General features: G+C 47.2%; 5 protein-coding genes across 5 annotated transcripts; 3 read left to right on the plus strand and 2 right to left on the minus strand.

Annotated features, from left to right (window-relative positions):
* On the plus strand, nucleotides 1-693 carry N7473_003487 (LysM peptidoglycan-binding domain-containing protein; the record flags this gene model as incomplete). Its single annotated transcript, XM_057149427.1, has 1 exon — nucleotides 1-693. One exon carries the CDS (start codon nucleotides 1-3, stop codon nucleotides 691-693), a length of 693 nt encoding a protein of 230 aa, XP_057013081.1.
* Nucleotides 694-800: 107 nt separating this feature from the next.
* On the minus strand, nucleotides 801-1,719 carry N7473_003488 (RTA1 domain-containing protein; the record flags this gene model as incomplete). Its single annotated transcript, XM_057149428.1, has 2 exons — nucleotides 801-1,486; nucleotides 1,548-1,719. The coding sequence occupies 2 exons, from the start codon at nucleotides 1,717-1,719 to the stop codon at nucleotides 801-803; spliced, it is 858 nt and encodes a 285-aa protein (XP_057013082.1).
* A 901-nt stretch (nucleotides 1,720-2,620) lies between these two features.
* N7473_003489 (Zn(II)2Cys6 transcription factor domain-containing protein) lies at nucleotides 2,621-3,812 on the plus strand (the record flags this gene model as incomplete). The annotated part of the gene is made up of 2 exons (XM_057149429.1): nucleotides 2,621-2,686; nucleotides 2,736-3,812. 2 exons carry the CDS (start codon nucleotides 2,621-2,623, stop codon nucleotides 3,810-3,812), a joined length of 1,143 nt encoding a protein of 380 aa, XP_057013083.1.
* Nucleotides 3,813-8,761: 4,949 nt separating this feature from the next.
* Nucleotides 8,762-9,382, plus strand: N7473_003490 (uncharacterized protein; the record flags this gene model as incomplete). Its single annotated transcript, XM_057149430.1, has 1 exon — nucleotides 8,762-9,382. The coding sequence occupies one exon, from the start codon at nucleotides 8,762-8,764 to the stop codon at nucleotides 9,380-9,382; it is 621 nt and encodes a 206-aa protein (XP_057013084.1).
* Nucleotides 9,383-10,617: 1,235 nt separating this feature from the next.
* Nucleotides 10,618-10,929, minus strand: N7473_003491 (uncharacterized protein; the record flags this gene model as incomplete). Its single annotated transcript, XM_057149431.1, has 1 exon — nucleotides 10,618-10,929. One exon carries the CDS (start codon nucleotides 10,927-10,929, stop codon nucleotides 10,618-10,620), a length of 312 nt encoding a protein of 103 aa, XP_057013085.1.
* Nucleotides 10,930-12,010: the final 1,081 nt, after the last annotated feature.

The raw sequence follows: 12,010 nt of genomic DNA on the forward strand, positions 1-12,010 counted from the left end.
ATGAGATTTCTTCCCTTCTCATTAGTAGCTGGCCTAGCCACTACTGCCTTTGCCGTCCCCCATACCTCTCGAGGTAGCTGTGATTCATCCTCGTTGAACAGCACCTCGTTCGTCTACACAACCACATCGGAAGACACGATTTTCAGCATTGCCAAAAAATTCAACCGTGGTGCCTGCGACATCGCCCGAGCCAACCGAATGATAGACGCGGAACATCTGTTCGCAGGATTTACGCTGCTCATTCCAGGCCAAGTCTGCAATCCAGACAGCAGCACTTGTCTCCTGACCAGACAGAATGCAACTGCAACATGCGTGAAGGGCGGACCACATGACTATAAGACAATTTCCGGAGACACTATCGAGAAGATCGCTTTGTATAAGCTCAACGTCACTGTGGAGACTGTGTTCAGTGAAGCTAGCCAAGCAGGGATTTCGTCGACGACGGAGGAGATACCCGCTGGGACGTTCATCAAGATTCGCCAATGTGTACCCAGCGCGTGTACTGTGACCCCATTCCATTTTACCTATGGTGTTTACAAGGATCTTGCGGAGAAGTTTGGAACTACTGTTGGACAGATCATGTCTTTCAATGGCGCCTATAATTATAGTGATCACTCGGATGCGGAGGCGGCGTGGATTACTGTGCCGATGGGATGTACGAACCTTGCTTTGATTGTTACCGAGGAGATTTAGAACAGCAATGATTTTCAAAGTGAGATTAATAGCAATGTCTATCTCTCTTCTCAAACTCTAATTAAAAATGGCCCACGATCCCCAGCCCGTGTGAAAGAAGCGAAGTCCTAAGCACTGTAGCCCTGCCTAGATTCCACATCTCGACTCATCAAACTCGTGAGTGGCATGTTCTCCTTGAGCAATACTTGTAGGTTCCCTGGATACCAAATGCCCCAGATAAGCATAACCACAAACATCAACGTCGAGTCAAATACATAAAGAGTCCACTCATGCGTCAAAGAATATCCATCGTTGCCCTGCACATATTCGACAACACGGAAAAGACTTCGAATCAAGATCAACAAACTGATAGCGTGGAGCACTCGAAGGTGGCTCTTCCATTTGAACCGCTCATCGAATGACTCAGGAGTCGGACACCGATTCATGCGAACTTGAAACATCACCGAAGTGACAATGAAGAAGCAGAACATGAGAACCTGGATCACTAGACCGGCCACGACGATATTGGAGCCAAGTTTTGCGGTGTTGCCAGACACCATTAAGCCGGATGCTCCGCCTTGCACCATGAACGAGAGGACGTCGCCCATGACAAAGACCTTGGTGAGCCAGTTGATTCGAATGAGGGAATATTTTTCTGCGCGTACGCAGCGGATGATCCGACCCAGAGCCATGTAGACTGATGCGGCAAACAGGGTTGGACCAAGGAGCAAGAACACGCTCTGAATCGAGTAGGGCATAAGTTTGCCAGTTTGGTTGTGTGCGGCCGCTCTAGCAACATATCCAATGATCTCAACTAGAGAGCAGAAAGTTAGCCATAGGAAGTAGAAGATTGCAATGTCGTATGGAATACACACATATGCCGCCAATGACGAACGCAATGCAGAAGCGTGCTTTTGTTTTATGGAGCTTCCATGAATGATAACCCGTTGCAACGATGAAAAGAAGTAGAAAGATGACGGCGGCCGCAAGAGAAGGAATGTATTTCCAGAGATAGTAGCCGCCCTTGTAAGGCTCAAGTACCGCCATGTTTGATGTTCAATTTGTGTTGATGGCACTCAGGGAGGACCTCGAAGAATCTCGTACCTGAGTGTTGAGTGATTACTCCTGTTTTCAAGCGGCCGCTGCCCGCTATTTATGTATTGAGCCACGAGGCAACAGAGTTTTGCCCCATGTAGCTTATATAAAAATAACTATATAAAATCCTTGAACCCCTGTAAACTGTTGCCAACCGAGCCGTATGTTGCTCGTGGAGTGTGTCTATACGCGTATTGAAAGAGTGGGTCCTCTAGATTGAATCTGATCTGGTCCACAGCGCAAGCTTGGTTCCTCAATACGCGGATCTGAAGCTTCGATTATCGTGAGAGCTGGGAGGTAAGTTGGCCAACCAACATGAAAATACCAGCCTGTCTGCTGGACATGAAACTTGATGTTGAGCCAGTTGCAAGGCTTTCGGTGCTATTCTGAACAATTCGAATGTGCAATTCACAGGAAACAACTTAGGATGAGGATATTTCAGACTGCGATATCTGTTTCATACTAGTGAAAGTTGAATTTAGGCCTGCGAGTGTGGCTGTGTTTAGCCCTATACATAGTCTAAAATCCACGCTGATTTTCAGATTGGTGTACTGCTCCCCCAATTCCATTGACCATACAGTAGTTTAACTTGAGATATGAATGGCCGAGTTCATGTTTGCGTGCCAAGAATATCCGAAAGTGGGTCGCCAGCTGGTCTGTGCATACGCGTATAACGAGCCAAGCCCATCGAGCATCGCGGAGCCAGATCTGGTGGATCCCTCATTGAATGGGTCGCAGAAGCTAAACGTGGGAGTTATGTGAAAATAGGCTGCAAAATTTGCGCTCGGACGAGTACATGACTTCTGCCTCACGCCGAATCCCCTGAGGTTGGAGTTATCCGCGTACAGCCGACATGCCACGCAGGACACATAAGAAATCTCGCAATGGCTGCGTTGAATGCAAACGTCGTCATGTGAAGGTATGTAACCCCCCTTTCGACTCCATTCGAATATTGCTGACTCGACTAGTGTGATGAGCGACGACCTGTCTGCTCCAATTGCGTTGCTTCGGAACGACAGTGCCATTTTGTTGGACCTGCTCCTACAGCCTCCTCGGCACGAGCTTCACCCAGCACCAGCCACGAATTTGCTTCTGCGTCTCCCGCTACTAGTTCACCCGCGCAACATGTCCCATCAGCCCCATGTGGCTCCACCCAAGATCCTCCAGTCAATATGCTTCATGTGGAGCTTCTTCACAATGTGTTTGTGGAAAGTTCTAATTGGATCAATGCCGGCGAGATATTGTCTACCACGTCTTTCCCCGATATGCTGAAAGTTGGCCTTGAAGCACCCTACCTACTCAACTTGGTGTTAGCCACGAGTGCTCTGAATCTCAGCATCACTAGGCCGGATCGTCGAGACTTCTATCGAAATCACGCGACACAACTTCAGACTCATGCATTGAAGAACTTTAACAACCTATCACCACACTTCGACCAAGAGACATGCATCCCGATATTTCTTTTTGCTTCAATTCTGGGGCTCCACTTGCTCTGCGATACACTTGTCTTCCGAGAAGGTTCTTTTGAAAGCTTCCTCGACCGTTTCGTGCAGTACCTCCGACTTCACCTTGGAATACGAACAATCCTAGCCGAAGGTCGATGGGAATACCTGCGGGAGACGAAACTCAAGCCACTGTTGACTTTTGGTGAACGGCTCCCAGATATGGATTCTGATTTTGGACCGGTGTGTGGCGCTTTGTATGAGCTTATCCAAGGGTCTGAAAAAGATGAAGCCAGACTAAAAGCTTATCGCCTTACTGTTCAGGCTCTACATGTGGTGATGACGGCACTGGACTCGGAGAATGGAAAACTTGATGCTTTAGTGGCGTGGCCGGTTATGATATCTCCTGAATATGTGGATCTAGTGGCATCGCATCAAGGGGAAGCCTTAGTGATTCTGGCATATTATGGCGCGCTTATTCACCCAAGCCGTGACCTTTGGGTATTTCAAGATGGTGGCCGGTTTTTGATCGAATCAGTCACTCAATTCCTAGGACCTTCCTGGAATGAATGGCTAGAGTGGCCGAGGAAAGCCTTAACCTGATTTAAGAGCGATATTTTAGTAACATAAACTCTCTCTCTCTTTCTCTTTAACTTGACTTCTCTTCGACTTAACTTCTACTCAACTTAAATTCTCTTTAACTTAACTTCTATTCGACTTGACTTATCTTTAACTTGACTTCTCTTTTAACTGAACTTCTATTTACCTTTACTCCTAAATATACTTATTAATTAAGGTAAGGTCTTATTATCTTATAGCGTATCTAAGAGAATTTTTCTTCCTATCTAATTAAGGACTTTTTGATAGGATTCTGTTAATAATATAATAAGAATGCTTAGGTGGATCCCCGAGGTCTCGGCCTGAGCTGAACACTGTCAGCTTGCCCTGACAGTACATATAGCTCTTCGAAGAGCACCATCCCTAATTCAAATATCAATTTCGTAATCTATATCGACGGTAATGCCAAGAGAGAAACCCTGCCAAGAGTCCATCTAGCTTGCATTCCTAGCGCTTACCCCTCACCCTTACCACCTCATCTGCGACCCATCTGCCTCCCCAGCAGTTGCCCACGGAGTTTGCCGAATGAATATTTCGAATACGTGACCATGGAACCGCTTTCGGGCGAAGCAAGCCTTATCGAAGTCATCCAAACAACAGAAGCCATCAGTAAGATACTCCGGAGGTATATCAACATCGGTCGAATCAGAGAAGGACGGTATGATGTTACCAGGCTACAGGACGAGATTTCTGCCCTTTCTCAGCCACTTGAACCGCTTCAAAAGGTCCTTCACGACCGAAGCCCGACACAAACTGGTCCTTCCCAAGGTTTACTTGAGGATATCACCAAATGCGCTGCAACTCTCAGCAGATTACAGGATGAGATCGAGCCAAAAGCAACGCAGTCACTACTAAGCCGATGGGAATTTCAACCCTGGAAATGGCCTTTGGAAGAGAAGGAAGCGGAGAACGTCATTCGCGAAATCAAGAGATATAATTCCTTGTTTTGGCTATCATTAATGTTAAACCAAACGTGGGTGTATGATCGGCCTTTAAACGGAGGAGCTAACTCATAATTCAGGCAATCTCTCAATCTTCTAATCAATCAGAAGATAGATATCAGGTGGTTACACATCGCGAAAGGCGCGGCATTCAACGACCCTGATAATCAACAGATCGAATGCCTCCCAGGAACCCAGGTGGAGCTCCTTGGCAAGATTGACCACTGGGTAAAAACCCCCAACGAGAAATGCTTGTTCTGGTTGAGTGGCTTGGCTGGAACAGGAAAGTCAACTATTGCTCGGACAGTTTCAAGCTCTTTTGAGAGACAGGGGGTCTTGGGGGCAAGCTTCTTCTTCAGAAGCGGCGAACAAGAGCGAGGAAACGCCAAACTACTTTTTCCAACGCTGGCAAGACAACTCGGAGATACCATGCCTCAGCTGACTCCCAACATCCAACATGCAATAAGGAATGATCCAGAGATCTCAGCAAGAGGACTTGAGGAGCAGTTCCAGAAGCTCATCCTAGAGCCACTTAATGAGCTGAACCTGGCCCGCTCAAGGTCAACCATACTGATCGTGATTGATGCACTGGATGAATGCAGCCAAGATGATGATGTCCGGGACATTCTAGAACTTCTACCACGTCTGCAGGAATCATGCTCGGTGCAGTTTCGATTCCTGCTAACAAGCAGGCCAGATCTACCCATGAAGCTAGGGCTTCAAGGTGCCACAGATAATCATCAACATTTGATCATCCACGAGATCCCTCATTCTGTGATGGAGCACGAAATCAGAGTCTACCTGAATCATAAGTTCCTGTGGTTGCAGCAGGAGCGCGACCTCCCAGCAGATTGGCCAGGGGAGAAGACAATCAATACACTAGTTGAGAGAACTGCTCCGTCGTTCCTTTCTACTACTATGCTTGTTCGATTCGTCAGTGACGACAGCGGGAATGCTGCAGAGCGCCTTGAAGCTATTCTAAGTGACCAAACTAATTATGCGACAAATATGGAGGGAACATATACGCTCATATTAAATCAACTTCTCACAAATGAGGATGAAGAAAAACCCCGACAATTGATACACGAGTTTCAGAATACAATCGGCATTCTCATTCTCCTTGCTACTCCGCTGTCGGTGGATTCTTTTGCCAAGCTTCTACAGATGGAAACCGACAAGGTCCAGGAGCAAATCAAACTGTTCTACCCTGTTCTCGATGTTCCTGCTAGATCAGATAAGCCAGTCCAGATTTTACATCTTTCATTCCGGGATTTCCTTCTCGACAAGAAACAAGAAGAATACCCATTCTGGGTAGATGAGAGCTTAGTGCATAAGAAACTCGCCGCACAATGTCTCAAAGTTATGCAAGATCCAAAGTATAGACTACGGAAAAATATCTGCAACTTAGAAAATGAGATCAAGCCAAGGGTCAACATCGATAAAGATACTCTTAGTCACTGCCTGCCATCAGAATTACAGTATGCCTGTCGATACTGGGTACATCATCTGGTACAGAGCCATAACCCAGTCGATGAGCTTGCTGAAGTTATGCCTTTTCTTCAATCTCATTTTCTCCATTGGGTCGAAGCGATGAGCCTTTTGGGATTTCTATCTGAAGTCGTTGGAATGATCCAGAGACTACGGTCATTAACCATAGAGGTACGCAGATGGAGGCTCGGTGCATTAGTCAGTACTAACAAATATAGTCTTACAATGACCAAACACTGTCCAATTTCGTATCTGAAGCGCGGTCTTTCATTATTCGAAATCGCCAGATAGCTGATACCGTGCCCCTTCAGCTTTACTCCATAGGGTTAATATTTGCTCGAGAAGATTCAATGATCAGGAAAACATTCGAAAGTGAGCGCTCAACCTGGAGTTTGGTACCGACAGTCAGGGAAAGGTGGAATGGGCATATCAGCCTGTTTCGCTTAGTCGCCTTCTCACCAGACGGTCAACTATTAGCGTTCAGCAGCGAGGATCACACTGTTAAGCTCTGGGACCACCGTACGGGGGAACTGCGCCAGACGCTCAAGGGCCATACTGATTGGGTTAGCTCGATCGACTTTTCACCAGACAGTCAATTGCTGGCATCTGCTTCCTTCGATGATAGTTTCAAGGTCTGGGACACCCGGACAGGTAAGCTGTGTCATACGTTCTGGGGCGGTGTCGATGAGATCTACTCAGTCACTTTCGTATCTGACGATCAACTATCGGGGTCATCCGAAAATAACACTGTTAAAATTTGGGATCTCTATACAGGCGAGATGCGAGTGGTATGCAGTTGAGCTGTACCAGACACCTGGGAGCATTTCTATTGGGGTTGGGCTGGGATTGTTGTTCGGAAATTGTACTTGAATATAGCAATTTATGTGAAAAGGTCCTGAGCCAGTCATCCATACCCATTGCATCACCCCCAGAGTGGTATTCCAGCGCATATGAGTTCAGTATACTGTATCGTGCAGAGAGTTAAATGGGCCGGATGCAGCTGGCGTACTTTGTCGATCTCTATAAGAATGAAGGTGAAGATGATTAGGATATAAAACACATAGTTTTCTACAGGGGGCAAACCCAAATATGTGTTGCCTATAGACCGACCACATTATAAGCCTTCAAGACGGAAGAAGGCCACCTAGATGGTGCCCCAACCAATGAGGAATGCCACTTTATCGCGAAATACTTTGACTTGTCAGCAATGAAGCAATGCGCGCTATAATGCAACCAGTTACACCGGCAGTAGGCTTTGGAACAACGTTGGGCTCCGAGTTCATGATATCGGTTGGAAACCAGAATCATCAAGATGAGCTGTAGCCGCATTGTTATCCGAAGTCTTTACATTCTCTTCTTAAAACTTATAATATTACTAAGTATTTGAGATTATTACTGCAAGGCCTGAAAATAGCTAGAATATTGACCAGTGATAAGAAATACTCGGTAATTAGCTCCATGAGTGCCCTCGTTAGAGCAGCCTCATCTGAAGAGGGAAAGTCGCGTTAATCCTAGAAAATCAAGTCTGTATGGCAACTACAGGTAACTTTGTCACTTTTGATACTGGAATCAAGGTGCTTAGGTACAAACCTGGCTCATAATAAAGCGTAAGATAAAGCTGTTGCTGGTCTCCTTTCGTCCCATCATATTAGTGTCCGTTGACGGAGGGCGCTACGAGGTGTACAACATAATAGGCCATTTCCGATGCCGTGCTATCGCTTAGCTTGGTACGGTTTCCCTAGTCCTTGGCTATGACACTCCCCATAAGTCCGTAGGTGCGATTCTCCAAGCAACACCAGTATCAATCGAGGCTATTCGAGACCCCTTACCTTGAAACAAAAGATTTCAGTAAGGATACCCAGATTCCCGTACCAAGGCAGGAGAATAAATCATCTTCCGCAGAGGACGGCTCCTCCCCAACATCTGGAAATTAATACGCAGTATCACTCACCGAATATATAACCTACCTTCCTCCTCCCCCCGGGGGAAGTTCTTCGAGTAGAGTTAGAAATGCGATCCGATGTCTCTAATGTTAAGCAAAAATACAAGAGCCAGTTCATGCTTTTCAATTCGAACCCTCAACTACCTCATGGAATCAGCTTTTAGGCCGTCAGTGACGCTTAAATGGCTAGATTTTGACCAGACGTATGCTTCGCACTTCCTAAAGCTAAGGGAGACGACTTAGCTGCCAAGCATTCAGGCGGAGAGTGAGTGGTCGCTAGCAAGCAAACTTAATGCACACAAACCGGGAGATAATCCCACACATCGGATGTATATGGCCATCACCGTCGTATTAGGAGGACTAACAATTAGGTCCTAAACTCACTGCTCAATGGATGGGTCATAATATTTGGCATACATGGAGTACGTCACCGCGTAGTAATTATCGTTTCCTTAATCGTGTATACCCAGGTCACCCGTTGGACCTATTGGTTTTATATCCGGGAGAAAAAGGCCGCATTAAAACAGACACACCCTTTATATGCTTAATTAGAAACTTTGTACATGCGGCTTGAGGACACCCTTCTTGAAGACGAAGAGGCGGACGAAGTCACCAAGCAAATTTACAACATAATACAATCTGAATATCCGCTGGAAGAACCTGATCATAAGCGCCATCGAACTGCTTTGGAATTGAGCCCGGAGCACATCTTACGGCGCAAAAGGGACCCTACGGAAACGGACGAAGAATATCTGGATCGAATGGAACGAGTGAATACCTGGCCGGCATACAGCACCGCTGCCGAAGCAAAATGGATATGGAGGGCCCAGGTGGTAATCCGGGCGATGAAGTTCTTATGTGACTATGCAGGCTGCGACTCGTTCAGACCCAAGGTCTTCTACGAGTATTCGTGGATTTGCCTCAGAGAAGGTCAGGGCGTCAGGGCCTGGGATTTTTATGGTCACCCACCGCCGTTACCGCCGAAGGGACTAACGGATCATGAGAAAGCAGAGTGGTATTATGAGACAGCCGAAAGACATCAAGAAAAGATTCTTGCAGAATGGCACAAAGGCAAAGAGCTTGAAATTCTCTCCGGTCAAATTCGCCTACAAGATCTCCTGTCACAAACCACGATTCAGTGCATCGGATCAGATGAACTAAGTACGGGAGGAGAGGGAAGATGATGATGATGTTTCAGTATGTACATATTTGAGAGGCCACGTAAGGCGAGCGCATGGAGCTTGAAGTTTCAGTGTGGTTAGACCGGCTAAATACTACGACCAAACAATAGAATAGCACATGCAGCAGTGGCCAAAGCAAAATTCCAGCAAAGAGATCATTGTTTGCCCTTGGTCGCTCTTTAGACAAGCAGACTGATCGCGGGCTCTTTCGCCCTCCTTGGACCTGGAGCAACTCTGACTGATTCGTCCGTTGAGATTTACTGCAAATGCCTGAGGTGTGGTTATCTTGGTACTCTACCATCTCCGTGGCCTAGCATCTGGAGCGCAAACAAAGGACCTTGCTCCTCCTGGGGTCTCTGTAACTAAGGATGCGCCCCGTCCACTACGGATATACGGTTGGGATCGGTTAGATTGTGAAGGAAGAAGGGCATACACGGATTTCGACGACACAGAATTATGGCGAAATACATCAACTCATTACATTATACGCAGTTTCAAGTTAAGTCGTGCCCTTCAAGGGAGTGAACAGCTAGATCTTTCCATTGCTTCCAGCCTTATTACTTGGTATCCAGAGAAGGATCATCTTTCCGCAAATAGTTCCTCGTGCAATATATTTCTGCAGTCGTACTTTGCGAACAACGGGAGCGATGAATGCCACAACACACCGCCTTATACATGTACCAGGCTGTGGCTCAACCCAGGTTTGACGGGGTGACTCAAAGTCCTAAGCTCCAAGCGACAGAGGAACTGCAACCAAACAAACTTGTACCTGACATCGATTATCCCTTTCCAGAATGCTGGGGTACAGGATCCTCTGTCCGTGCTGCTCCCCCAACTGGTGCCAGGTATACTCATCACGATCCTCGATGGAAGAAAAAAGGAACAGGAGAGTGCCGGTGTTCAGGAATGGTGGTGTGTGGATTAGCCGAAGTTGAATAAAAGGAATTCTGGATGTACTGTATCCCGTGGAATCCGACGGCGTAGACGTGTAAGTCATCATGCACATAGTGTTTTATAAAACACCTGATCAGCAACTCCATGACGTCGGCTAGTTGTAACGAAACCGGGCCGCGCGCAGTATTCGAGAGTAGAGTGTAGAGTCGGTCTTGGTGTGACGCATTGAACACCGAGAAATAGCCTTTCTTGTCATGTTGAGCTGTCACATTATGCCCTTGCCCACGACACGTCCTTCTACCGCATCCTACTATTCAACATGTGACCAACGTGGCTTGTCCTTGTTAATGAAAAGCACCAAGGGATATCTGGGGAAGGGGTTCCTTGGCCATCAGCCCTATCTTATTCTTGGGGGCGGACACATACAACGATCCGAATCGCAGACCTAACAGGCGTCCGTGGACTCCCTTCAACCACAAGGAACACTGCAAACCGGCAAGGCGATGGCGCGGTTTCAGTACCTCGATATTGAGGCCAGGCGTGCCTTGTGGAATGCAAGGGACAGGAACAGCGACGCCTCCATCATCGCCAGCGGCTTCAGGATCCCGGTGCATACGGCTGTCGTGGGAGCGGCAAGCCGGCATATCGATGCACATTTTCGCCGAAGTTATTAGGCATCAGGGAACTGCGAGTACTATATTCAGTTCGGGGATGTGAACACTGTTTGGAAACTGCTGGAACTTATCTACCTTGGTTCCTACACTACGGAGTCTTGTCCATTCTCAGAACCGTCGGGTCGGTGTCTCCTCTTGACCATGCAGCTAGAGTATCTAACTTCTTCGGTAGGTCCTCTGAACGAACTAGCTTTACATGGTTCTCTCTATATGATGGCAAAGACATGGGAGCTACCTGATGCTCTTCAGAGCGCGATATATTACCGATACAGTGGCTCACTGGAACGAACCCACGATCCGGACGCCTTCCTTGAGTCTGTACACTCAGTATTTAACCCGTCAAAGAGGAGGGAGCTCGCGGGTCAGATATGACAGCCGTTCCACATAGAATACGCAACAGATCCTGACAGTTTAAGAAGAGACAGGATTGTAGAACTCGTGATGGACGAGTTCAACAAGCGGCGAGAAACGTTCCATGGACCTGCATTGAGCAAACTGTGCCAATTGCTTCAAAGTTCCTCTACGTTATTGGTGTTGTTTACGGAACAATGGACGACCCTTATCCACTATCCACCTCAACTTCTCACCTTCGCTTGGACCGATCTCTGCCCCATATTGGGAAAGTCCACTGAGCGAGCATTTTGGATTGTGCTCTTCACAGAGAGTCGTCTTTCTGATATCCGTTCCATCCTCTACCACCCTCTTTCGATCTCTTTCCATCTTCCTCAAATTTACAATCTACCGCAACCAATCACCCAACCATAGCCATGGCAGACGAGGAGACCATCTCGATCAATGGTGTCAAAGTGATCAAACTTCGGGGCAGCTCTAATTATCACTTATGGCTTGCAAGTCTGCAGCGTGCCCTAGAAGTTCCAGATCCAGAATTGTGGCGCCTGATGACTGGACAGGATCCCATGTCTGGAGACGACCCTGCGTTCTTACCATTGACAACTAAAGATTTTTCGCGGCGTTTTGTTGCGAAAAAAACTAGGGATTGATCTCGAGGCCGTCACTGAGCAAAATTTGGCAGACTGCGCTGCTGACTTGAAGTTAGTACGCG

The sequence above is a fragment of the Penicillium subrubescens genome (genome assembly GCF_028828155.1).
Source record: "Penicillium subrubescens strain IBT 31985 chromosome Unknown utg000002l_segment0_segment0, whole genome shotgun sequence".
Lineage (NCBI taxonomy): Eukaryota > Fungi > Ascomycota > Eurotiomycetes > Eurotiales > Aspergillaceae > Penicillium > Penicillium subrubescens.